General features: G+C 37.0%; 2 protein-coding genes across 7 annotated transcripts; one reads left to right on the top strand and one right to left on the bottom strand.

The window, feature by feature from the left end:
• Positions 1–140: 140 nt before the first annotated feature.
• Positions 141–11,646, bottom strand: Znf189 (zinc finger protein 189). Of its 6 annotated transcripts, none has more exons than XM_047525600.1 (4): positions 11,337–11,646; positions 10,937–11,087; positions 10,500–10,584; positions 141–2,888 (listed from the first exon to the last, which is right to left on the bottom strand). In XM_047525600.1, exons 2-4 carry the CDS (start codon positions 11,018–11,020, stop codon positions 1,168–1,170), a joined length of 1,890 nt encoding a protein of 629 aa, XP_047381556.1. In that variant the 5' UTR covers positions 11,021–11,087; positions 11,337–11,646; the 3' UTR covers positions 141–1,167. The 6 variants fall into 6 exon arrangements, with proteins under 6 accessions (XP_047381556.1, XP_047381555.1, XP_047381558.1 ...); XM_047525599.1 differs by having other exon boundaries at positions 10,500–10,626; XM_047525602.1 differs by lacking the exon at positions 10,937–11,087.
• Positions 11,647–11,865: 219 nt separating this feature from the next.
• Mrpl50 (mitochondrial ribosomal protein L50) lies at positions 11,866–22,480 on the top strand. Its single transcript, XM_047525862.1, has 2 exons — positions 11,866–12,006; positions 21,066–22,480. The coding sequence occupies exons 1-2, from the start codon at positions 11,915–11,917 to the stop codon at positions 21,451–21,453; spliced, it is 480 nt and encodes a 159-aa protein (XP_047381818.1). The 5' UTR covers positions 11,866–11,914; the 3' UTR covers positions 21,454–22,480.
• Positions 22,481–23,041: the final 561 nt, after the last annotated feature.

Raw genomic sequence — 23,041 nt, forward strand, 5'->3', positions numbered from 1 at the left:
CCAGAAAAAGTTAACTAGCCACAGGCAGAATGAGTTCCTTCAAATCCTTGATTCTTAAATTAAAAAAAAAAAAAAAAAAAAGAAAGAAAGTAATGTAATTGACAGGACTGGTTTTACACTAAAGTAACAAAAACTCCTACACAAAGCAAAAAACAAAACTGGTTTTAATGATTAAAACGATGACTTAACAGGTTTATAAAACAACCATTAACTAGGGGAAACCCTAGAACCAGAAATAAGAATTTTAAAATTGCATGCAAAATCTAGATACCATAAAACCCAAAGCAATACCAAAATATCTCGAGCTTCCTAGCATAAACTCCAGGTCTTTTTATTTCCAATTCTTGGTAATCAAAATATGTACACTTTCACATGCTCCTGGTTGTGCAGGAATAAGCTTATTCATATAGTATTACAAATATCTTTCACAGATGGGACAGCACAAAAGATCAATTATCTTCTTCCACTTTTTAGGCCCATCTTGGTGGGAAAAAAGGCACTCCCAAAGATTGCTTGGTAACACCTTTGCTAGGCTAGGTTTGTTAATTACTCACATGATCTTTGCATGTAAACTTAATGGTTCACTCACTTCACTGATCTGGGAATAACCAGGCACTGTAACAGCCTTCCATTAACTCACATGCCAAACAATTAACTCTCTTATTAAACAAATGACAAAAACTTTGTATACTGGTTTCAAAAACATCTGGGCTTTGTTTGACAACTTACATATGCTATCACTAGGCTTTGGCATGCACAGCCAAACATAATGGAATTGAAGGGACCACCATGAGATGGTGGCAAAAGATTCTCTGAATCATTATTCTCAGTTTTCTAACTCAGCTGCTCCCAGTTCCCTGGCACTCATTCCAACTTTGTCCTTCAGAGCACCTCCTTGTTCACCTGGGTTCAACTTCTCTGCTGAAAGATTTGTTAAAAGATACTTAGATAAATTAGTGAGTCTTTGTCCATGATCATGAAAACAGAGTAATTAGAAGTCAATTGCGCACGGGCACACGTCCACTATTCACAGGATCTTCAGAAACCATTTGCCTGAAGCCAAGGACAACTTGCTTTATCAGAAAATCTGACCCATATTGGGCCATACTAAAACTGCACTTGGGTAGCTAGTCTCAAATTAAACTGAGCCTACATATTTCTCTACATTTACTGCATCCATGCAGTATGCAATTTTTGATGCTGAATAAGAGAAATATGGCAATTGAAGGCTTCACCACAAGCATCACATTCATGGGTTTCTTGGGTTTTCACCTCTGCATGGATCTTCTGATGGTTGACAAGGCTGCGCTGTTGACTGAAACTTTTGTCACACTTCTCACATTTGTACGGTTTCTCTCCTGTGTGTATTCTCTGGTGTTGAATCAGACCTGAGTTCCGGCTAAAGGCCTTTCCACATTCCTCACATTTATGGGGCTTATTACCTGTGTGAACACCCTGATGTCGAATAAGATTACAAAGCTGACTGAAGCTTTTGCCACACTGTCTGCAGAGATAGGGTCTCTCACCAGTGTGGATTCTCTGGTGTTCTATGAGAAATGAACTCCGACTAAAGCTTTTCCCACAAACAGTACACAGATAGGGCTTTTCGCCAGTGTGGATTCTTTGATGCTGTACAAGATGAGCACTAACACTAAAAGTTTTCCCACATTCATCACATTTGTAAGACTTTTCTTTAGGGTAGACCTCCTGCTGTATAACAAGACTGCAATTTGGATCAAAAGTGTCCTTAGTTTCGCTATATGGATAAGTCTTCTCTCTGGTATGGATTCTCTGATGCTGAATAAGACCTGAGCTTCTACTAAAGGCTTTTCCACATTCCTCACATTTATGAGGTTTGTCTCCTGTGTGAATTCTCTGATGACGAGTAAGATTGCAAAGCTGACTGAAACTTTTCCCACACTCTTTGCACTGATAAGGCCGTTCACCTGTATGGATCCTCTGATGTTCAATAAGAAATGAGCTCCGACTGAAGCTTTTTCCACATTCTATACAAAGAAAAGGTTTCTCACCAGTGTGGATTTTTTGGTGTTGTATAAGGTATGTACTTAATCTAAAGGCTTTCCCACATTCACCACATTTATGGGGTCTTTCCCCAGTGTGAATTCTCTGATGTTCAACGAGCAATGAATTTCGGCTAAAGCTTTTCTTACATTTGGTACAGTGATAGGGTTTCTCACCAGTGTGAGTTCTCTGATGCTCAATAAGGTGTGACTTCCAACTGAAGGCCTTCCCACAGTCACTACATTTATGGGGTTTCTCACCTGTATGAATCCTTTGATGTTTAACAAGGCTCCTTCTCTGGCTGAAGCTCTGTTTGCATTGATTACACTGGTAGGGTCTTTCTCCAGTGTGGATTCTCTGATGTCTAATAAGGGTTGAACTCACACTAAAGGTTTTTCCACAGTAATTACACTCATAGGGCCTTTCCCCGGTGTGAATTCTCTGATGTTCAATAACAAATGAACTGCGACTGAAACTCTTCCCACATTCATTGCACTGAAAAGGTTTCTCACCAGTATGGACCCTTTGATGTTGAATGAAATGGGCCTTGCGGACAAAACCCTTTCCACATTCTTCACATTTATGGCATTTTTCTTCTGAGTTTTGTTTCTTATGGATAATATTAGTATTTCCTCTGAATATTTTCTGTTCCTGGGTTAAAGATTCCCGTGGTATTTCCCATAAGAAGATCCCTCTCTGTTTATCTAACCTACCAACAAGTTCAAAGGTTTCTCTACCCATGGGATCCTGGTCAATTTCACTTTTGATTCTTGTAACTATTACACCCTGTGGCTCCACTTCTTCCTCAATTTCTTCAATTTCTTGTTTTACAGTTGGTTCTTCATCCTTATCTCTGTTCAAAACATCTGGAATAATAAATAATAAATGTAATCCAAACATCAGCCACGCTCTTTAATGGCAAACAGAAACTATCAGAAAAATAAGAAAATCAAGCTAGATATGGTGGTGCATGTCTGTAATCCCAGCTACTTAGGGAGCTATGGCAAGAGGATTTCAAGTCTGAGGCCAGCCTGGACAACTTAGCGAGACTCTTGTCTCTAATAAAAAATAAAAAGGGTTGGGGATGTGGCTGTTATAGAGTGCTCCTGGGTTCAATCCTCAGTACAAAAAAAGAGTAATCAAGATAAATTAATCTACTGCACTATAAAACATAGTTTATTGCCTCAGAGTGTTACCGTGAAGATTAAATTAGCCCACATGAAAAACCATTTAGAACAGTATATGACAAAGAATATAACGTATATAAATATTACTCTTTCTTCTTATTTTTAGGAGGCAAGATCTTGCTAAGTTGCCCAGGTTGGTCTCAAACTCCTGGGCTCAAGAGATCCTCTTGCCTCAGTCTCCCAAATAGCTGGGATGACAGCTTGACTTAATATTATTATTTAATGGTGTTATCTGATGAAATAAACTGGCTCTTTTGGAGATAGGTACCAAGACTGTTCAGGTGGCAAAGAATGAGACAGTAGGAGCCAAGCAGAGTTGGGGTAAAGAGCTGTCAAATCAATACTGATACAAAGTAAGATGGGTAAACAAAGAAGACAAGTAGGGGTGGGATTAACCAGTCTAAGGAAGAAAGGATATCAAGGAAAGAAAACAGTAAGGTCAGAAAAATGTAGGATGAGAAAGCATCTGAGCAGAATAAATAGACCAATTGATAGGAGGAACACATAAAAGATTCTGGGAAAGATAAAAAAGATGAAGAACCAGGGGAAAGCTACAATTTATTCATTAATAAGAATTACTGACTAGCATGATGTAGTGAGCCAGGGTTCAAAGATAAGTCATATAGCCTCATACAAGATCAAATGGACATTGAGTAAAAATGGGAAAATAATATTGAGTAAAAATGGGGAAATAAAGAAGAAAATTTTAAGCAATAAATAGCTCCTATATAGATAAATGGGTCTTTTTTTTAAAAAAAAAGGTTGAAATGACATGAAGTTTTTTTTGTTTGTTTTCTTTAAAGTCTATGGTCTAGAAAGAAGAAATAAAGTATACAGGAACATGTTCAGAGAAATGGATGAAAAAAGTATGCAGCAGTTTATGACTTCACTTACCACAAATCATAACACATTCTTCCAAGTACAAATGATTCTCAACCTTCTGAATATATAAGACTCAAGGTTCATCACCTTATTTTCAGCTGACAATCTGTATTACATCTGAGAAATAAAAATCCTGCAGATGTTGAAGAAAATATAGCATAATAATCTAATAACACAGTGGTCTATAGGACCATTAATCCTGCCTCTGACTTATTTTCTGATTTTTCATCTTTCTTGCTGCCTGATAATGCCACCAGAAGATTCAATCACTATAAAATTTATTTTGACCTTAAATTTTTCATAAACCTCTTCTATTTTTTTATTACCAATTCTACATTACTGTCCATAACTCCACAGTGTTGCCAATAGATGCCACTATTAACATTTTTAACTGTTTGTTATGTGTTGGTCTCTTTCACTGATTCATAAAATCCTTGTGGGAAGGAAAGTCTCTGTAATATTTATCCAGTGGGGTATTGTTCTAGGGGTTTTACTCAAAGAAATAAGACAAAGTCAACATTAAAGATGATATTAATGTCTACCTAAACTTTCTGAATCAAATGAAAATATAATACCAAAAACAAGATTATAAAAATTAGTTATTATCAAGAAAACCAGTCAATATTCTTATCTTTTAAATGTGAAGCCATCTCTGAATTTTCTTTTGACTTACTTCAAAGCAGTTATTAAGCTATTTTATTGAAAGCAAAACAAACTTACTTCTCTTACTCTCCTAAGCAACTACTGGAACCTCAACTTCGCTACTTACAATGTTCCTTCTAGAATTCACTTTCAGTGGACACTAAAAGTCCTAGATTTCTCCTTTCTTATTGTTAACCAATCACCAAAATCATGGAGTCCTTTCTAGTATCCACCATGGCTTTTAACCCTCACAATCATGGAGCTATGTAATAATCTGTGGCCCTGAACTTTACGCTGCCCTCACATTATATTTGCCTGATTCCAGAGATGTTTAAGAAATGGTATTCTATTCATGTCATCACTTAGAGAGCCAGCAGTAACATATCACATTAAGATCAAATCAAAGCTCTTTATTATGAGACTGAGAACTGTTCATGACATGGTCTCTAATTCCAAACTCAACCCTCCTACCTACTTATCATACTTTTTGTAGGTAAACTGCTTGTGTTAGTTCTTCATGCCCTATCTTTGCATTTCCTATTTACTCAGTGTCCCTCAGCACTGCTTACTGAGCAACTCTTGGTTCTTTAAGATTTAGCTCAAAGCAACTTTCTCTAGAAGGTCTTTGCTAAGTCCACTAGACACATTTAGGTGTTCTATTTTTTTTTATTACCAATTCTGTATTACTGTCCATAACTACACAGTGTTGCCAATAGATGCCACTATTAACATTTTTAACTGTTTGTTATGTGTTGGTCTCTTTCACTGGTTCATAAAATCCTTGTGGGAAGGAAAATCTCTGTAATATTTATCCAGTGGGTTGTTCTAGGGGTTTTACTCAAAGAAATAAGACAAAGTTAACATTACTTAAAGATGATATTAATGTCTACCTAAACTTTCTGAATCAAATGAAAATATAAGAGCAAAAACAAGATCATAAATATTAGTTATTATCAAGAAAACCAGTCAGTAAACACTATAGAAATATAAAATGTTCTTCACAGTAGTTACAAAAAATATAAAACCTAGGGAATAAATATAGCAAGGAATGTTCTACTGAGGCATGGTGGTATACCCCTGTAGACCCAGCTACCCAGGTAGCTGAAACAAGAGGACTACTTGAGCCCAGGAGTTTGTGGCCACCCTGGGCAATACAGTGGGAATCTACTTCAAAAAACAAAGAGACAAAAATTAAGTAAAAACAAACAAATAAAACAACTAGTAAGTAAAAAATGTATGAGACCTGTAAAAATAATCTGTAAAATTTTTCTGAAAGACAAAAGGACAGTTAAATAGTCAACCAAGTGCTAAAGAGATTCAATATTATAAGAACTGCAATTCTTCCCAAATTAATCTATGAAACTAATAACATTACAATCAAAATCACATGAATCAATTAAAAAACCAATATATCTAAATTTCAATTGAAAGAATGTATGCAACTAGCTTGTTAAGCACACCCTTAAAAAAAAACTGAAGACTGACTTATGAAACATAAAATACAATATATTGCTAAAGTAAAGGAAATAATACACTGGCATAGAAACAAATAGGTTAACAGGACAGGAAGATGAAGAAAATAAGTGTAGGCTTCCATACAGAGTAGACTTGGAATGATTATCTATTACATCCAGCTTGGTGATTATGTGCTGTGCTTGTATATCTTCCCATCTTGTGGTCATTGATCATTTATCCACAGTAGGCATCTGACTCAAAGTGAATCTCTCTCCAGGAATGTGGAAACTGAAATTAAAATAGCTAATCTAAATGTGGCTAGAACTGTAAACTCAACTTGGAAACTAAAAGGGCAGAAGCATGTGGACAAATGACAAAAGACTATTCTGCTAAGGGGAAAGAAATAAAGCAAGAAGAGTGTTATGGACAAAATGGTATATACCCTTTGAAAATTCAGATGTTGAAACCATAAGCCCCAAGGTAATAATATTTGGAGGTGAAGCCTTTTGTAGGTAATTAAGTTTAGATGAGGTCATGAGGGTAGAGTACCCATGATGGGTTTACAGTGTCTTCAGAAACAGAAGAAAGGCAAGTGGCTCTCTCCCTTTCTTCTATTCTATAGAGTGGAAGCCATCTAAGTCAGAAAGAGGGCCCTCACCAGAAACTGAGTTGGCCAGTACATTGATCTTGGACTTCCCAGTCTGCAGAACTGTGAGATAAGTGACTTGTTACTGCAGCCTAATCTAAGACAAAATAATTCTTTATTTCTTGAGATTGATTCAATTTCTGCTTTCAGTCCTTTGAAGATATTCAGTTATAATCATGCTCATATATTATATAAAACATATCCCTATAATAATTCCCTTGTAGGTTTATGCTAGCTTGATTAATTTTAACAATTTTTAACTCAACAGTTCTAATAATACGGTTGCTGAGGGTAGAGAAAGAGAAGGTAAGAAGATGGTAAATGGGCAAACTTTAGGTCAGAAGAAAGGTTTCTTATGAAAGGTCAGAACAATAAATATTTTTCATTTTGTGAACTATATTGTCTGTGCTATTGTAGCATGAAAGTAATTAAAGACAATAAAGGAATAAGTATGTCTGTGTCAAAAAGAGGCCACAGGCCACAGCTGACCTGTGGGCCATATTTGCCAACCTTACTATCCAATGGAGTATAAAATGAACAGTTTTTCTGGTTAACAGAGTGGGAGAATGGGGAAGAACTGGAATTTCTAGGACCTACCACAGGTTCAATAACAATTAATTGAATGACTAATTTAACAAATAACTGGGGAAAGAATATAATTAAAGAAAAAAACCCAATGAGTTCAAGGTCTTGTAAATTCAGCAATTCTTAGTTCTGTCCAGTGTGACTCAAGTAGTCTAAAGAGTCAACTTATAGATAAACTGGCAGTGACTCAGAGACACCATGGCATAAAAAAAAAAAAAATTAACAGTTGAAGATTCAAGTGGTATGCAGGAAATCACAGAGGAGACAAGAAAGTTGGGCAGAAACTACATTAGGGAGGTCCTAGAAATGGTAAGAAATTAAGATTTTTGTCCTTTAAGCTATCCGGAACCATCAAAAGTTTTAAGTAGTTAACACAAATTCACTTTGGTGACAATACATAAAATATATTTAAAAAAAAGAGATTGGTAGCCATGGACTAGTTTAGGGCTATGGCAATAATCCAGTTAAGAGATGCAAAGTCTTAAATGAACTGTACTTATTCAGTCACACAAACATTTAAGAAGCATATAACATAGGCCTGGCTTTGTGATAAGAGCTGGAGAAATCAAATGAAAAAGGTAAAATTATTGTCCTTATGATGGTTAGAGAAATAACAAAGAATGATTATAGGATAATACGTTAAATACTGGAAATACAGAGAAAATAAGGCCCAGGAGATCTTAATGGACTTTTTGAGACTTGTCCAGTGTGAGTTACCAACATGGTCTTCAAAATACAGGGAAGATGATGATGAGAGTAATGTTAAATACTTATACTATGCTTCCTACGTGCGACTCAGTATTTTAAGTGCTTAAAACATATACCATCTCAGTAAATACTCACAATAACTATAAGAGGTGGGTGCTAGTTTAATTTCTATTAAAAAAAAAAAAAAAAAAAAGAACTGAGGTACCGAGATGTCAAGTAAGTCACCAATAGCCACAAGACTAGTAAGTGGTGGAACCAGGAGTTGAATCAGACAATTACGTTCCATCTTACTTTTGAGGTGGAGATAAAAGATTAGGGATGTATCACATAATGGCAGCTGATGCCTGAGTGTAGATAATATTATCCAAGCAAAGTGTTCAGAGAGGAAGTCAGAATATAAGTCAAAGGAGGCAAGCAATAAAGAATTTCAAATATTCATAAAGAGGTGAATAGAATAAGGTTCAGAAAAGAGCCTACTTCATTTGACAATGAGGTTATTATAAATCCCTGCTACACAACTTAAAGGGTGTGCTAGAGGCAAGACAACAGGTGTGGAGATAATGGAAGGTAAAATAGTACAGAATTCACATTAACTACTCTTAAAAAACTGGGCTATGAAGAGGACAAGTAGCAAGTTATAGGGAGCAGTAAAAAAGGGACTCTGGTTCAAAGATTTTTTTTTTTTTCTTTCTTCCCCCTTCTTCCTCAATTGAATAAGCCAAGAACAGACCTATCATGAGAATAAAGGTACCGAGAGAGAAGGACTAGAGACTGAAGGCTATTTAGGGGAAAAAAGATGATTGATAAGTTTTTGGAGAAAAGACAGGACTAGTTTTAAGTGTGAAATGAGGGCAGAGAGGATGAGGGTTCAGGTTTAGTGGCTTCTATTTTCTCTGTGAAATAGAAGGTGAGGTCCAGAAAATGATAGAAAACTTAACTTTTTGAAGTAGTCACAAAAGGAACAGGGAACTAGGCCTATGGAGGACAAGAACAACAACAAAACCCCAAAAAACAAAAACAGAAAAACACTAAAATCAAAACCAACCAACCAACCCTGCTGAAATGTAAACCAAGTGGGAACTAGGGGAAAAAAAACGCCGTGGGTGTGTGTGTGCGCACACATATACATACATATACATACACAAGTATACATATACACGTATACATACATACGCACACACACACACTCACAGACATCAATCCTTTTGGTTAGAGACTGTTCCCTTGAGTTTAGTAACTCAAACAGAAGAGGGGGAAAAAGTATATTTTTATAACAAATAATAGGATTTGAAGTTTTCAAATGGACATAATTTATTACCAAGGAGATAAGAGAGCATGCTGTTAATCAGATGAGAAGGTAGTATGGAAAGAACTGACAAATATCATGGTAAAGAAGAGGACACATAACGGGACAGGAAACACTACTATTAACAATGAAAAGATACAGAAGGGAAGGTGTAGGAGAGAGTGAAGGTAAGAAGTTGCAGTGAGCTCTATAAGGGCAGGAAGTATGTGCTTTAGTCACCATTGTTTAGCTGCAGTCAATATGCATCTAGTGATTGAATATGTGGTCAGAAAAAAGGGTGCTGGGGTTTAATACCTGCCTGTTATGAAAAATTTAAGGATATGATCAATGATATGAGTAGCTGAGTAAATGTGGAAAACAGGGTCTGTAAAGACAACACATGGTTCAGATCCACTGAGGTTCAAGTATTGACTGGGTCCTCAATGATGTGGGTTAAATAGAGAAGACTGGAATAGGTGACAAAATTGTATGTGAAGAACCAAAGAAAAAGTTGACAGAGGATAAGGAAGAAATTGAATGGTTAGGACAAGAGTGCTGAGGCCTCAAAGGAGGAGAGTTTGCTTGAAGGTAGAAGGCTAGTGCTTTGGGAACAGCACTGAAAAGTAGGAAGAACAGTAACTTCTCCCTTCCAGACTCCAGACAAAGGACAGAGAGGAGAAGTGGGAGAATAAGCAGCCCCCACTCAAAGGACTGCCAGAGAAGTGGTGTTCCTGGGCAAGTGCCAGGTTTCAGTTAAGGCAGGGATGGGTAAGGAACATTATGTGAAGAAGAACAGGGGCTCCAGAAGGCGCAGTGAAAAGGGGTGGGAGGAAAGCAGTGGGAGGATGAGCCAGGAGGGAAAGTACAGAGCAATATGGGAATAAGATTATGAAGTCAGGAAGCCAGAAAAGCTTGCATTTTGGTCACTGCAAGGAAGTTAAGGATAAGAGTCTCAAGGAAACAACTAAAAAAGGTTTGAATCAGAACTTTGGAACAGAGTTTTGGTACTGGTACTGGTCCAAACATTCTGAGTCTGATTTCCAGTACCTTCTTAGATGTTTTTGTTACAGAAACAACAGATTCTTACCCAGTGAGACCAGGTTCCCATAATTCTCCATCATGACATCTTTATAGAGGCTTCTCTGAGCTGGGTCCAGATAATCCCACTCCTCCTGGGTAAAAAACACAGCCACATCCTCAAATGACAGCAACCCCTGAAATAGTATGATTTCTGTAGTCAGTTCCTGTTGTCTCAAGGACAATTCTACCACCGAAAGTGGCAGAAGCAATTACTTATCAGGGCCAGGTGGTCTGGAAAGAACATAGTAACTCAGAATGCCCAAAAGTACCCAATTCTGGGAACTGACAGCAACAAACAGGCCCCTAGGACTAGGGGGTAGGTGGGGCTGGATTCTTGTCCTAGGAAGTGAAGGACCTAAGGAAAAGGCATTTTCTACTTTAATAAGTATACCCTAATATTTTAATTTAGAAAAATGCCCCAAGGCCTCTCCAAGCTTCCCTTACCTCACTGTCCCGCTCCAATTCTCTACTCGCATTCGCTTGTGACCCTATTGAATTCAATTCAATTCCATCAGGTTCTTTAAGCATCTACCTTGGGTCCAGGCATCGTGCCAGGTGCAGAAGACACAGAAGAAGGTCAAAAATGGTGCCTTACCTATAAGAACTCAAAAATGAGAGAGCTAGCTAGGAGCATTCCTAATTTTCTCCAGCCGATTTATCAAGTTGCTCAAGAAAGAAAAGGAGCCAGTGAGCAGTTTTTAAGTGAACCGCGCCCCAGAGCACCGGCGGGAGCTGGGGGGCTCCTTGCACGACAATGGCGGTCAGCAAGTTGGGGGGAGGGCGGGGGAAAGGCCCAGCTGGGGTCAAGGCGAAACAAACGGGATCCCTGGAAAGGGCAACTTACCTTTGGCTCCAGCGGGGGACTGGGGGAGGCCATTCTCCCTGCCAGAGAAGAGCAGGGGCCTCACGGAAAGGCTCTGGTGAGGCCTAGCCAGCTGCTGGAAATTAGGCCCAACGAAGATGAGGTTCCCTGGCTGGGTCTGGCAAGGTCCTGCCTCGGTCCCTGAGCGGTCACGTCCCCAGCGGCATATCGGACACGCACCCTGGCTGTCCCCGCAACCTCGAATCCCCTCCCCTGCCTGGCTGCGCAGTCTTTCAGATCTCGCTAGAGCCTCCCCTCGGTTGCCAATTCCTCTGCCTCACAGCCAAGCAGCTGTACGACCGCCCGCCCCCGGATCAGAAGGCGTCACCCGGAACCTTCCCGGGACGCCCCCGTAACTACAACTCCCATCATGCTTCGAGAGTTCACCGCGACCCAGCCTCCGGCGGCCACGACTATCGGACTACATTTCCCGGCGTGCAACAGGCGGGGCAACGACAGAGAAAAGGAAACACCGGTCACTAAACTTGCATCCGATTGGCTGGTTTGTGTGCGTCACGGCCAGCAGAGAGCAGCATTTAGGTAGCAGGCATTCCGCGAAAATGGCGGCGTTGTGCGTGCCCGGCGTTTCCAGAAGAGGCTTGACGTGGATAGTCTTTGGGACAACACGCAGAGAATTTTGGTCTGGATCCAGGTAAAATTGAAGTTTGAACGGAGGGTTACGTTCCTGAAAAGTAAGGAAAGAAACTGAGGAGAGTAAAGGGACGAATTCGGGAGGTAGTGCCATGCCATTAAGACGGGGCCCTGTACCTGAGCCGCATCAGGTTAAGGACCCAGAAAGGGCGTTAGGGTTCCGAGCTCAGAATCTTCAGTGCGGGTCTCCGCGAGGGGTGGGCCTAGTCACTTCCCCTCTCTGTCTTGGTTTTCCAGTAACGAAAATATTGTCCCCTTCCCTTTCCACCACACTCTTGTTTAAGCAGAGTATTAACCACGTGTGCTGGGCACCGAGTGCGGGGTCAGCAAATAGACGGCTCGTTAGGAATAACCAACTTCGACCCGAACGTGAAAGTCGGTGTATATCTAATGGGAGTCAAAACCTACCCCACACATGAAGATGAAAGTGCTTGGTAAACAAATCATGTTGCTTCACAAGCAGATTCAGAAACGAAGTGCCGTCTCCTGTGTTGTTCGTTTGTTGATTCACTGATTCTCTCAACAAATAGTTATTAAATTCCTTTCCTGATCTGGCATTTGTCTAAGCGTGTAGGATATAGTAGCAGAAGCAAATTTCCTTTTCCGCCCCAAAGTACTCTTGACACATGAGGAAATTGAAACCCACAAAAAGGAATTATTTTTCCCACAGTCACAATGCAAGTTAATGGCAGAGCCGGATCTAGAACCCTGGTCTCCTAACTGCCCATCTACTGTTTTTCCCACTGCACTGTGTGGAATCCCATGAAAGTAAATCTGACCTAGATCATGTTTGAGGCATTGAAATTTAAGGTGGTCCCCTCCTTCTTGTCCCACTCCTGTAATTCAGTGTCTCAGGAGGTTGAAGAAGGAGCATTGAAAGCTTTCTTTCAATGGAGTTTGTAGAGTTTTCTACTTACAAGACAATGTCGTCTCCAAACAGAAGCAATTTTACTTCTTCTTGATTTGGATGCTCGCTATTTTTTTTTTTTTTTTTCTATCCTAATATCTCTTGGTAGGATTTCCAGTACTATGTTCAATAGAAGTGGTGAGAGTAAGCATCCTTGCTTTTTACTAAATCTTGGGGGAAAAAAAAAAAACTTATTTTTTTCTGTTGTTTATAATGTTAACTGTGGTCTTCCCTAAATGATGTGTTTTGTGTCCAGGTAGGTTCTAACTAATTTTCTTCTTCTTTTTTTTTTTTAATCATGAATGAGCATTAAAAATATGTCAGATGATTTTTCTGCATCTATTGAGAAGATCATGTGGATTTTTACTTTCATTCTGTTAATGCAGTATATCACATTTATTGATTTGCACATGTTGAAGGAACTGCATTCCAGAGATAAATCCTACTTAGTCATAGTGTAGTCTTTGATGTGATGTTGAATTTGGTTTGTTAATATTTAATTCTGATTTTTTTCATCCATATTCATAGATGTATCATCTTGCAGTCTTTCCCCTTTATAGTTTTCTTGTAGTATCTTTGTTTGGCTTTCATAACTTATTTTTATAAAATAAATTTCAAAGTGTTCTATTTTTTAAGTTTTGCAAGAGTTTAAGAAGGTTAGTAACTGGGCTTGGTTACTCATGCCTGTAATCCCAGTAACTTGAGAGAATGAAGCAGGAGGCTCAAGTTTGGGGCCAGTTTGGGCAATTTAGCAAGACTCTGTCTAAAAATAAAAGGGATTGGGGATATAGCTCAGTGGTACAGCACCCCTGGGCTCACTTACTAGTAACAAAAAGAAGAAGATAGGCACTAAATTTTCTTCTTTGAATGTTTGGTAGAATTAACCCATGAAGCCATCTGGCTCCAGGCTTTTTATTTGTTGGGAGTTTTTTGATTACTACTTTAACCTCCTTATTGGTTATTGGTCTGTTTAGGCTTTCAATTCTTTCTTGATTTTGTCTTGGTGGGTTGCATGTTTCTAGGAATTTAATCATTTCTTCTGGATTTTCCATTTGTTGATGTGTAATTATTTTTTTTCAACTTTCCAGTAATTTTTTAAAATTTTTTTTATTTTTACAGACTGCATTTTGATTCATTGTACACAAATAGGGTACAGTTTTTCCTTTCTATGGTTGTACACAGTGTAGATTTGCACCATTCATGTAATCATACATAGGGTAATACTGTTTCATTCTGCTATCTTTCCATCCCCCACCCCTCCCACGCCATTTTTCTCTACAGCATCCAAAGTTCCTTCATCCCCCCCCCCCATTATATATCATCATCCACATATCAGAGAAAACATTTGGACTTTGATTTTTTGGGCTTGGCCTATTTCACTTAGCATAATATTTTCCACCTTCATCCATCTATCAGCAAATGCCATAATTTTATTCTTTATGGCCAAGTAATATTTCGTTGTGTATATATACCACAGTTTCTTTATCCATTCATCAATTGAAGGGCATCTAGGTTGGTTTCACAATCTAGCTATTGTGAATTGATCTGCTATGACAATGATGTGGCTACATCACTGAAGTATGCTGATTTTTAAGTCCTTTGGTATAGACCAAGCAGTGGAATAGCTGGGTCAAAGGGTGGGTCCATTCCAGGTTTTCTGAGGAATCTCCATAATCTCCATACTGTTTTCCAGAGCAGCTGCACCAATTTGCAATACCACCAGCAAAGTATGAGTGTGCCTTTTTCCCCACATCCATGCCAACACTTACTATTGCTTGTGTTCTTGATAATAGTCATTCTAATTGGAGTTAGTTGAAATCTTAAGGTGGTTTTAATTTGCATTTCTCAAATTACTAGGGATGATGAGCACTTTTTCTTATATTTGTTGATCACCTGTATATCTTCTCCTGTGAAGTGTCTGCCCAGTTCCTTAGCCCATTTATTGATTGGGTTCTTTGTATTTTTGGTGTAAAGTTTTCTAAGTTCTTTATAAACTTTGGAGATTAATGCTCTGTCTGAGGCGTGTGTGGAAAAGATTTTCTCCCACTCTGTAGGCTCTCTTCACATTATTGACTGTTTCCTTTGCTAATAAAAAAACTTTTTAGTTTGTATCTATCCCATTTATTGATTCTTGCTTTTATTTCTTGTGCTATGGTGTCCTTGTTAAGGAAGTCTGGTCCTAAGGCAACATGATGGAGATTCAGGCTTACTTTTTCTTCTATTTGGTGAAGGTTCTCAGGTCTAATTCCTAAGTCCTTGATCCATTTTGAGTTAAGTTTTGTACAGGGTGAGAGATAGGGGTTTAATTTTATTGTATATGGATTTCCAGTTTTGTAAGCATCATTTGTTGAAGAGGCTATCTTTTCTCCATTGTAAGTTTTTGGCACCTTTGTCTAGTATGAGATAATAGTACTTCTGTGGGTATGTCTCTATGTCTTCTCTCCTGTACCATTAGTCTACCTGTCTATTTGGTGCCAATACTATGCCATTTTTGTTACTATTGCTCTATAGTAGAGTTTAAGGTCTGGTATTGTGATACCTCCTATATCACTCTTCCTGCCCAGCATTGCTTTGGCTATTCTGGGTCTTTTGTTCTTCCAGATGAACTTTATGATTGCTTTATCTATTTCTATGAGAAATGTCATTGGGATTTTAATTGGAATTGCGTTAAATCTGTATAGCACCTTTGGAAGTATGACCATTTTCGTAATATTAATTCTGCCTATCCAAGAACATGGGAGATCTTTCCATCTTCTAAGGTCTTCTTCAATTTCTTTCTTTAATGTTCTATAGTTTTCATTGTATAGATCTTTTTCTTTGGTTAAATTGATTCCCAAGTATTTTATTTATTTTATTTTTTTGAGGCTATTGTGAAAGAGTTGTTTTCTTCATTTCCCTTTCAGTTGTTTCATCGCTTATAAATAAAAATGCTTTAGATTTATGCATGTTTATTTTATACCCTGCTATTTTGCTGAATTCATTTATGAGGTCTAGAAGTTTTCTGTGGAGTTTTTTTGATCCTCTAAATACAGAATCATGTCATCAGCAAACAGTGACAACTTGAGTTCTTTTCCTATTCGTATCCTTTAACTTCTTTGTTCTGTCTAATTGCTGTGGCTAGTATTTCAAGGACGATGTTGAATAGAAGTGATGAAAGAGGGCATCCCTGTCTTGTTCCAGTTTTTAGAGGGAATGCTTTCAGTTTTTCACCATTAAAAATGATGTTGGCCGTGCGTTTAGTTTAAATAGCCTTTACAGTGTTGAGGTATGTTCCTACTATCCCTATTTTTTCTACTGCTTTGAGCATGAAAGGGTGTTGTATTTTGTTGAATGCTTTCTCTACGTCAATTGAAATAATCATATGATTCTGACCCTTAAGTCTATTGATGTGATGAATTCCATTTATTGATTTCCGGATGTTGAACCAACCTTGCATCCCCAGGATGAACCCCACTTGATCGTGGCGCACTATCTTCTTAATACGTTTTTGTATGCCTTTTGCCAGAATTTTATTAAGGATTTTTGCATCTATATTCATCAGAGATATCAGTCTAAAATTTTATTTCCTTGATGTGTCTTTGTCTGATTTGTGTATGAGGGTGATACTAGCTTCATAAAATGAGTTTGGAAGGGTTCCCTTCTTTTCTGTTTCCTGGAATACTTTGAGGAGTATTGGAATGAGTTCTTTGACGGTCTTGTAGAACTCGACTGAGATTCCATCTGGTCCTGGGCTTTTCTTGGTTGGTAGGCTTTTGATGGCTTCTTCTGTTTCGTTGCTTGAAATTGATCTGTTTAAATTGTGTATGTCGTGGTTCAGTTTGGGAGGATCATATGTCTCTAGAAATTTTTTGATGTCTTCAATATTTTCTGTTTTCTTGGAGTATAGACTTTCAAAGTAGCTTCTCATTATGTTATGTATTTCAGTGGTGTCTGTCGTGGCATTTACTTTTTTATCGTGAATTTTAGTAATTTGAGTTTTCTCTCTCCTCTTTGTTAGTGGTAAGGATTTGTCTATTTTGTTTAGTTTTTCAAAGGACCAACTTTTCGTTTTGTCAATTTTTTGAATTGTTTCTTTTGTTTCAATTTCATTGATTTCAGCTCTGATTTTAATTATTTCCTGTCTTCCTCTACTTTTGGTTGTTCTATTCTTTTTCTAGGGCTTTGAGATGTAATGTTAGGTCATTTAGTTGTTGACTTTTTATTCTTTTCTTGAATGCACTCCATGCAATGAATTTTCCTCTTAGTACTGCTTTCATAGTGTCCCAGAGATTTTGATATATCGTCATTCTCATTTACCTCTAAGAATTTTTTTATCTCCTCCCTGATGTTTTCTGTCATCTATGCTTCATTCAATAGCATATTATTTAGTCTCCAGGTTTTGGAGTAATTTGTTTTTTATTTTGTCATTGATTTCTAATTTCATTCCATTATGATCTGATCGAACACAAGGTAGTATCTCTATTTTTTTGTATTTACTAAGGGCTGCTTTGTGGTATAACATATGGTCTATTTTAGAGAAGGATCTATGTACTGCTGAGAAGAAAGTGTATTCCCTTGTTGATGGATGGAATATTCTATATATATGCCTGTAATTATTTATAATGGTCCCATATGATACTTTCTGGATTTGAGGCATCTATTATTATATCTCCTCTTAAATTTCTGATTTTACTTATGTGAGTCTTCTCTCTTGCCTTTTCTTTTTCTCTTTTTTTCCTTTAGTAAGGGTTTTTCAATTTTTGGTTGTGTTTTCAAAATACCACCTCTTGGTTCCTTATAGTTTTAATATCAGGTCGTTTGAAATCTTTTTTTAATGTTGGTGTTTATTGCTGTAAATTTCTCTCTTAGTACTGCTTTTTCTGCATCTTGTAACTGTGTCACATTTCATTTTCATTTATTGTGAGATTTTTTTTTCATTTTTTTTTATTGTAAACAAATGGGATACATGTTGTTTCTCTGTACATGTTGTTTGATTCATTCTGTTATTTTTTCCCTCCCCCCCACCCTCCCACCCCTCTTTTCCCTCTGTACAGTCCCTCCTTCCTCCATTCTTGCCCCCCTCCCACCCCCCATAATGTGTCATCATCCGCTTATCAGCAAGATCATTCGTCCTTTGGTTTTTTGAGATTGGCTTATCTCACTTAGCATGATATTCTCCAATTTCATCCATTTGCCTGCAAATGCCATCATTTTATCATTCTTTATGGCTGAGTAATATTCCATTGTATATATATGCCACAGTTTCTTTATCCATTCATCAACTGAAGGGCATCTAGGTTGGTTCCACAATCTGGCTATGGTGAATTGAGCAGCAATGAACATTGATATGGCTGTATCTCTGTAGTGTGCTGATTGTAAGTCCTTTGGGTATAGGCCAAGGAGTGGGATAGCTGGGTCAAAAAAATTTCTATTGATTTACTCTTTGACCCACTGGTTGTTCAAATGTGTGTTGCTCGATTTCCACATATTTGTGGAATATTTGTTTGCTGATTTCTAGTTTTATTCATTTGTGGTCCAGAAAAGTTGGTATGATTTTGATCTTAAATTTGTTAAGACTTTGTGACCTAATGTGATTGATACTAATAATGTTCTGTGTACACTTAAGAAGAATGTGTATTCTTCTGTTGTTGAATAGAAAGTTGGGCATGTGTCTGTTAGAGCTATTTGGAATATAGTATTATTCAGTTTCTTTTTTTATTGATTTTCTGTATGGATGTTCTATCCATTATTGAAAACGAATTATTGAATTCTTCTATTGTTTTGTAGTCACCTACTCCTTTCAGGTTTGCCAATATTTGCTTTATTTGCTTAGGTTCTTTGATGTTGGGTGCATATAAATTATATCTTCCTGTTGAATTGACCATTTTATCATTATATAATAACCTTATTTTATCATTCTTATAATGACCTTATTTATCTCTAAAGAAAGTTTTTGACTTGAAGGTTTATTTTGTCTGATAGAAATATAACCATGCCTGCTTTCTTTTGGTTTCCAGTTGCATGCAGTATCTTTTTTCACTTTCAGACTGTATGTGTCCTTGAATCTAAAATGAATTTCTTATAGACAGCATATAGTTGGATCTTGATTTTAAATCCATTTAACCACTTACTCTTTGTTTTGCAATAAAATTTGTTTTTAGTTATGTAAATACAAAGTTTTGTATTTGCAGAAAACTTGGGAGGTACTACAGAGACTTCTATATAGCCAATAGTTTTCCCTACTAACAACTTATATAATTATTGTACTATTAACAAACCAATACTATTAGTGTATACATTGCATACTTTATTAATATTTATTTAAGTACTACTTAATGATCTTTTAGTCTTCTCCTTGTTGTGACAGTTTCTTAGACTTGTTTTTGATTGTTGTGAGAGTTTCTCAAACTTTTCTTGTTTTTGATTATCTTGACTATGTCTTGTTTGGGCTGTTTAGTCCATTCACATGAACTACATTTCATTCTGAGTATGATGAGGTGTGATTTAAGGACAATATGGAGCTAAGGGTATAGAGACTAAGTATAAACATCTCTTGAGAATTTTTGTTGAAAGGTGAGTGGTATAGCTGGAGGGCAGCATAGAATCTAGGATGAATTTTTTCTTTAAAAATGTGGGATATCATATCATATTCTTTACCCTGGCATTACTTTAGTAGGACCTTAGTCTGTTTTCTGTTGCTGAGAATAGGTAATTTATAAAGAATAGAAATTGATTATAATCATGGTTCTGGAAGCTGGAAAGTCAAAGGATATGGTGCCATCATCTGCCCTGCAACTGGCAAGGCCTTCTTGCTGCCTCAGAACATGGCAGTAGGTCTCATGTAGCAAGACAAAGCAAGCATGCTACCTTGGGTCTCTCTTCTTTCCACAAAGCCACTGATGTCATCATGGGATCCCCTACCCTCATGACCTGATTTAATTCTAATTACCTCCCAAAGGCCCCACATCCAAACACCATTAATATATGAATTTGGGGATTCATTGTCTTAAGACGTGAACTTCAGAGGGAACATCAGGGTAACTACTTTTCATATAAAGTAGGTAGTGAGGTTGATGAGCAATATGTAGAAAAAGGGATTAGTTGCTGAAAGAGAGTCTTTTAAGTAGGCAAAGAGGAATTATATTAAAAAACATTTTCTTCATGATTTCATTTTTGGTGCTCCTGCTTTCTGTGGGAATCAATCCCAGTCAGATGCTAACTCCATGAGAAACAGGATTCCCTAGGTAGTTCACAAACAAATCTTATATTAAGCATGTAAGTGGTATGTCAGGCAGATTCACTTCTATTGACCTATTTACTCAGAACTTATTTAAATAGCTATTGTGTTTTCAAAGAACCCCCAAATCAATTAAACAGATAGTCTGTATTAAGGAATTCATGGTTTGGTATAGTGATTCCCATCCACTGGGGACACATGGCAGTACCTTTGGTTGTCATGACTGGGGGCAGGCATACTACTAAAAATACTACAATGAACAGGGTTCATGTCCCCCAGCCCCAACAACAAAGAATTATCTAGTCCAAAATGTAAATATAGTTGAGATGGGGAAACTCTGATCTCGTTAGAAAAGTAGAATGTAAAGAAAACGAAAACTTGGGTGTGACAAACCTGTGAGAGCAATATAAAGTGCTGAGAAGATGAGAGGAACTTAATTACATTTGGGGAAATCAAGTTAAAGTTTCTTAAAAGACAACAGTTTTGTCCTAGAACTTATAGGATAAGTAAGATTTCTATAAGTAAAACATAATGAGAAAGGATATAACTTGAGCTAATACATAATGTCAGAAAAGTCGGAGTGTATTTAGTTTGAGATTAGTGGGAGGTAGGGTTAGAGAGGTAGATTGAGGTTAGATCTTCGAGGACTAGGAATCCCAGACAGAATGATTTCCCTTACTTCTTTACCCATTCCTAGGAATTTTTAGAGTATATAAAAATGTACTTAGCTTTTGTTTTCTGTTCGTGTCAACTCATTCAACTATAAGCATTCCAAGGGTAGGAACTTATTCTTTTTTGGTCAACACCAGTCCCAGAAAGTAGTAAGTATGCAAATTACTTGTTGATTTGGATTGGTGAACAAGATTCAGTCAGGTGTTTGTTAACTTCATTAATGCAGTGAACCAAAGATTCATATATTTGTTTTTGATCATTCCAGAAAAGAAAAAGAGCCAGTGGAGACTGAGACGGTAGAAGAGGTGAAAAAAGAGCCTATTCTGGTGTGTCCTCCCTTACCAAGCCGAACATACATACCTCCTGAAGATCTTCAGAGTCGTTTGGAATCTCATGTGAAAGAAGTTTTTGGTTCATCCCTCCCTAGTAATTGGCAAGATATCTCACTGGAAGATTGTCATATGAAGTTCAGTCTCTTGGCACATTTAGCTGATGACTTAGGCCATGCAGTGCCTAACTCCAGGCTTTACCAGATGTGCAGGGTTAGAGATGTTCTTGATTTCTATAACGTCCCTGTTCAAGATAGATCTAAATTTGATGAACTTATTGCTAGTGATTTGCCTCCCAATTTGAAAATCACTTGGAGTTACTGAGCAGTTCAGAAGATCAGCACATTGAAGTCATAGTTGTTGCCCTGAGCAAGGGGACTGCTTTTAGACTTTTTGTTACTTTACTTATCAGAACTCTTCTCCAAATCTATTTTTTCCATAGAGGAATGCATTATTTCCATCCTTCCAATATCATGAATTAACAAAGAAATGGTAGGATTTTCTTTTCACATTTGCTGAAACCATTTTTTTTTTTTTTTAAATGGAATCAGGTCATTAAGAATTTATGGAGTTTCTTCAGAGGACACTAACGGGCTTTAGATAGGAGGTCTTTACAAGTTCAGATGTGTTCTTTACCCTTCATAGGCATAAAGCAATAATTGCAAGAAAATGTTATAATCCTATTAGGATTCTTAAATCTAAGCTGTAATTATCATATGTAAAATGCATAAATAAGGAAACTTAATACATGTTTATAAAAGAAACCAGTCTATGTTGTATATTACAGAAAGTTGTTACTTTCACTGTTTTACTGCATGAGTAGAAATAGTAGAAAATATATAGTGCATTCTGGATTAATCTCTTGAAATTAAAGTAGATTTCTTCAAGTGTGTTGTATCTTTAAAATTTTTTAAGTGAATTTGCTTTTGTTCTTTACCTTATCATTCCCTTAAAATAAATATTATAACTTTGAAAAATCAGAACATGTGGCAACTATTAAGTGTTATGACTTTTTAAAAATAAGAGATATGCTAGATTTTATATTTAATTGCATACTCTCTTCAGAGGAGATGAGCTTACTTCAAACCTTTTTTCTGTAACTTTTAAAAAGTGTCATTAGAGTAAGAATCCACTGGTGGCTAATCTTTGTACTTTGATGTACTTAATTTATGGAACATACTCAAATAAAAAATTACCCGATGGTTCTAAGTGACAGAATTAAATGATTGAATTAGGAATTGTTTTCTGACTTTAGATAGGATTAAAGAAGATTGAGGCAGGAAGAAGAAATGTCTTATATTGTTTTATTTTGACTAATGACAATTCTGAAATAAAAATGATAGAAAAGGAAGTTGCATGTATTCTCTCCCTGAATGACTTCTTTGAAGAGGGAAAAATCAGTTGGGTATATAAATTTTAGCAGATTCATTTGAAAAATTATCTAACAGTAGAGTCATGCCCTATAAAATCAGCACAGGCACTACTACAGCATTCAAGAACTTGAAAAGTGTCAGTGTCTGGAGTTGAGACATTATAACTCATATAGTCATGTCTTCTCTGCTTCAGCTATGTGATAGAGTGATTCAGCATGAAAACATTTGAGTTTTTAAAAATTTTTTATTTTTAATTTTTCGTTGTAGATGGACACAATACCTTTATTTTATTTATTTTTATGTGGTGCTAATGACCGAACCCAGTGCCTCACACATTCTAGGTGAGCACTCTACCACTGAGCCATAACCCCAGCCCAAACATTTGAGTTTTATATATAGGATTTGGTTGTGTTTCTCATACAATGACAAGATGCAAATAAGAGATGGGGAGGTCAGTAGGGAAGCACTCTTGGTTACAAATGGAGAAGTATTTGTATAAACCAGAGTTCATGTTATTGTTAAGACAGAAGAAATTACTC

This window comes from Sciurus carolinensis, chromosome 14, assembly GCF_902686445.1.
Source record: "Sciurus carolinensis chromosome 14, mSciCar1.2, whole genome shotgun sequence".
Lineage (NCBI taxonomy): Eukaryota > Metazoa > Chordata > Mammalia > Rodentia > Sciuridae > Sciurus > Sciurus carolinensis.

What these genes read in the sequence shown, in the direction of transcription:
- Znf189 (XM_047525599.1), bottom strand. Translation starts at nt 11,020, where the DNA reads ATGCTTAAAGAACCTGATGGAATTGAATTGAATTCAATAGGGTCACAA. An exon ending in AATTGGAGCGGGACAGTGAG is followed by an intron (nt 10,627 to 10,936) that starts GTAAGGGAAGCT and finishes ATACTATTTCAG; the next exon opens with GGGTTGCTGTCATTTGAGGA. An exon ending in TGGGAACCTGGTCTCACTGG is followed by an intron (nt 2,889 to 10,499) that starts GTAAGAATCTGT and finishes TTATTATTCCAG; the next exon opens with ATGTTTTGAACAGAGATAAG.
- Mrpl50 (XM_047525862.1), top strand. Translation starts at nt 11,915, where the DNA reads ATGGCGGCGTTGTGCGTGCCCGGCGTTTCCAGAAGAGGCTTGACGTGG. An exon ending in GAATTTTGGTCTGGATCCAG is followed by an intron (nt 12,007 to 21,065) that starts GTAAAATTGAAG and finishes TGATCATTCCAG; the next exon opens with AAAAGAAAAAGAGCCAGTGG.